Below are 4,123 nucleotides of genomic sequence, written 5' to 3'. Positions count from 1 at the left end.
GTATCAAATCTTGCTAAGATGACATAATGGTGTTAATATATATATGAGGCCTCACAGTAGTGTGGAGAGACAGCGACAGACAGAAGAAGAGACACAGAGACAGGCCAGGTTGTTCTCTGTGTTTCCTGTTGTTGCAATAAAACTCAGCTGATCATCCCACGGAGTACCTTCATTCTTGGACCATGTATTTCTGTCTTTTTGTTAAAGAAATATTGCCATAACACCCTACAAAAAGCAACAAGTGAAAGGAACACATGTAGGTTCAGATACATTCACACACCAACACTGAGGTCCCATTTCTAATAGATAACGTCTGACACAAAGGGGAAAATGCTTTACTCGTGTCTGAATAAAAGGGATTATTTTAAACCCAAACAGCAAAATCTTTTTACTTATTTTAAACCCAAACAGCAAAATCTTTTTACTTATTTTAGCTTCCTGGGTTTCCCTGCCTAATGTGCATCACATACAGTGCAATTATTCTAATATATAATAATAAAGGATGAAGATATGTTTTAGATTTTGTGTCTTGGTGTGGCAGACATGCAGCCTGTATATTGTACAAAAAATTCATATAAAATCCTTTTAAGCCTGCAGTGCAAAGAGTTGGATGGTAAATAAGCGTTTGTAAAGAAGTCTGGCTTGAGTCTGTAAACATATAAAACATAATGAGGCCGCCTCCTTCACGTTCTCCTGTGTAYAATTATCTGTAAGGTACTAGTTAGAACTGTGTAATCATGTGTTGAATGTGTGATCATGTCTGGGATATGATCTCCCTCTCTGATTCATCCTGTTTTGGAGAAAGCACCCACCTTCTCCCCCGTACCGATGTGCAGCCCCTCCATCACTTTGGCAAATGAGCCCTTGTTGATCATCTTCCCGACCAGGTAGGATCCCACCCGTTTGGAGTGGGGGAAGCTCCGCAGCAGCTCCCTGGGCACTCTGAGGGAGGGCAGAGGCTGCCTGTTACGCCCCAGCCCCGGGCTCTCCCATGGGGCTGCTTCACGCTCTCCCGCTCCCCCTCCATCCGAAACCATGTTCTCCAGCGTGGGCTTCAGTGCTGCAGCTGGCATCTCAGACAGGACTCCATGAGGCCACCTCCTGACACTCACAACTGGATCCAGAAACCTGAAAAGTACCTCACATGCTGCCTAAGCTTTGGCAGACAGCAAATAGAGTTACTAAAAATGGGAAAAAAAACAACCTAAAGGTGCGGTCCAAGCTTCAGCTGCAAACTTCTGTTACCCACTCTCAGGTACTCTCAGGTACTCTCAGGCACTCTCAGATATTCCGAACCCTCCTCCTCTTCTCTGTTTGGTTTTGTTTTTATTCAAACTAAAGTGTGTCAGAGGAGCGGCTCTCCTTCAGGCGCTCAGGTGACTCGTCTCTCTCCTCTCTCACGCCGTGTCGCCCCGCCGGTTAGTGGATGATTAACCGTTGTGTTCTTAGGTCAGCTTTGACGATGAGGAGGACATTCTACACCGTAATCACCCCCCTCACGGTACACACAGATACTCACGGTTACACAGTAACCCTTTGGAATGGTGTCATTTTCCCTCCTGAAGCTGCATTCGGACTTTATTTATTTACTTTTTGTCCTGGTCAGTTTACTCAAAAGATGTAGCTACGACCATTTCCCTTAAAATGTCAGAGTTCAAGATTAATACATTCAAATGAATACTTAGGGGTTTGGCAAAACCTGAAGTGCACCACTCTTTGAAATCAGATTGCATCACACAAAAATAAACATCCCAGATGATCTGTCTTACATGAAACTTGATGCACTTTTTAATGTTTTGGTCCATTTGAGGCGAATAGGAAGTAACGTCCTAACTCGCATGATCTCATGACTTTCTTGCAAAGTTGTGAGTTCTGAGATGGTGTTCTGCAGACCGTGGTTGTAAACAAAAAGGTTCTTTGAAATACATTGCCTTTCTTCTCTACATGTTCATTGTAATTATTTCTATCAAGTTTTTTCATTGTCTCTTCCAGAAGAAGGCGCACCAGGACCAGTCCTGGACCAGTTCTTCTGTGTTTGTCTGTCACTTCCCTGTCCCTAAACCAGCCGGTCGAGGCAGATGGCTGCTTGCCCTGAGCCTGGTTCTGCTGGAGGTTTCTTCCTGATTAGCAGGGAGTTTTTCCTCTCCACCGTTTGCTCAGGATGAGAGACTGATGAAGTGATTCAACGCAGCCTGCTGGCTTTTTCTTTACATTGTTCTTTGTATGTACAGTGCCCTGAGACAAATGTATGTTGTGACTTGGCGCTATATAAATAAACTTGAACTTGAACTTTCTATCATCTCAAACCAGTCTGTCCACTCTCTTCCAGGGTTCCTGAGGATCCATAAAAAGTCATAAAAGGCATTGAATTCATCCATTCAAAAATAAGGCCTTAATTAGCCTTAAAATGTCTTAAATCAATCTTTCAGAGGTCTTAAAAATGTTAACGCATTGTAAATAAGATGATTATAATTTGTCTCAAATGTTAAAATAATTAGTAACTTTTATTTATCTTTTGTGTTGGAATAAACCTTTGGGTAAAATTGTTGCTAACTGGGTTTTTTTCTACTAGTGTTTATTGTGAAGTTGGTCTTAAATTTCATTTCAAGTGGCATTAAAGAGGTCTTAAAAAATCTTAAATTTAACTCAGGAACCCAGTCTTCTGACATCAACAAGGTCGTTTTATCTACACAAATGCAGCACACTGGACATTTTTGGTTTTGAGTAAATAGCAGTTTCTGAATAACTCGGACCGTTCCATCTGGCACCAACAACATGCCACGTTTAAAGTACCCTTTATTTATTTATCCCTGTTTAACAAGACAGCATTGAGATCTCTGAAAGCATGTTTTTTGGTCTTTAAGAGGAAACCGTAGAAAACCCATGTTAGCACAGGGAACTCGTAGAATAAGCAGGGCAGGAGCCTTTAAAGACCAGGATTGCCCCCGCCTCGAGTTAGCATTAGCAAATAGGCTAATTAATCACAAAGTATGTCAAAAGATCCCAAAATGCGGTCTGGGAAACTTTGGCTGCTACTTCTACTGTCTAGCAAAGCTATGAAGACTTGTTTTCTCCCCATTTGCATTCAAGTAAAATGCAGTCAAAGCAGCATCATGTTGGATTCATTATCTCTACGGAGAAAAACACAACTGACTGAAACTGGAACTGCAGATATATTTACAGAACTAAGACTTTCTGAATACCCAGAATGCACTGTGCAAGCAGTGCATGAGTAAACGCACCAGTTCAAAATATATGATTTTTTAAAAATGTTTTGTACGCAACACATTTGTTTTCTGGGGTCATACTGTAACTCTGAGCTTTTAATGCCAAATAAAACTGATTTTTGACAGAATCTGTAAAACCCTTCACATACTGTAAATCCATTGGACAATGAGCTTTTATGATCACTCAACATTCACGCCATGTTGTCTGAGTTTTGGATGCGTCTGTTAGCAAAATAACCCATGAACCACTGAACATAGAACTCATTAACTTTTAGTCACTTTGGTTCAAAATGGACACCACGGCTAACTGATCTTAGCTAACACAAAAATGGCTACAACTCAGTCAGTTTTGCAGATATTGAGCTAAAGTTTGGTGTGGTAGTAGCTGTGAGTCATCCACATTTTTGTTTAAAACTTTTGGCATGACAAGCAAGTGGAAGATACATACAGTGGCAGATCTAGGATTTTTCTGAGTAAGGGGCCATCAAGGGGCCACAATATTCATAGAGGGGCCAAGTATTTATTCAGCATCCTTGCACACAAATCGCTGGTTTTGGTGTATATATTTTACCAGTCATGCATTTAAACACYTGTAAAGTAATTTTGAAACAGCTTGCACTGTAAATTCTCCTTACCAATTTTACATGCATTTTACATTATGTAGATAAAATACTCTCAAACACACAACTTTTGAGATAGTCCAGCCATCATTTGTGAGTTAAAATGCTTTTTCTACAGGATTTTTCAAATTTTAAGAAAAGAAAAATTCTTCTGTCAGCTTGATTCATGTTGAACATTTCTATTTGGCTCATTAGCACCTCTAGTGTTTAGACATGGAACTGAACCCAGCATCATCACTCTTGGGCAAAGGACAGATGAGTGACAGGACAGGGGCA

General features: G+C 40.7%; 1 protein-coding gene across 1 annotated transcript in view; it reads right to left on the bottom strand.

The window, feature by feature from the left end:
* Nucleotides 1-1,170, bottom strand: part of LOC106525456 (hormonally up-regulated neu tumor-associated kinase) — a gene marked incomplete at its 5' end in the record, with an annotated part of 20,583 nt that extends 19,413 nt beyond the window's left edge. Inside the window, 1 exon segment of the mRNA XM_014019712.1 lies at nt 813-1,170. Within this exon segment, the coding sequence (XP_013875166.1) occupies nt 813-1,073 (261 nt within the window).
* Nucleotides 1,171-4,123: the final 2,953 nt, after the last annotated feature.

Source organism: Austrofundulus limnaeus, unplaced genomic scaffold (assembly GCF_001266775.1).
Source record: "Austrofundulus limnaeus strain Quisiro unplaced genomic scaffold, Austrofundulus_limnaeus-1.0 Scaffold227, whole genome shotgun sequence".
In the NCBI taxonomy this organism is placed as follows: domain Eukaryota; kingdom Metazoa; phylum Chordata; class Actinopteri; order Cyprinodontiformes; family Rivulidae; genus Austrofundulus; species Austrofundulus limnaeus.
This window is presented reverse-complemented; position numbering and strand designations above follow the sequence as displayed.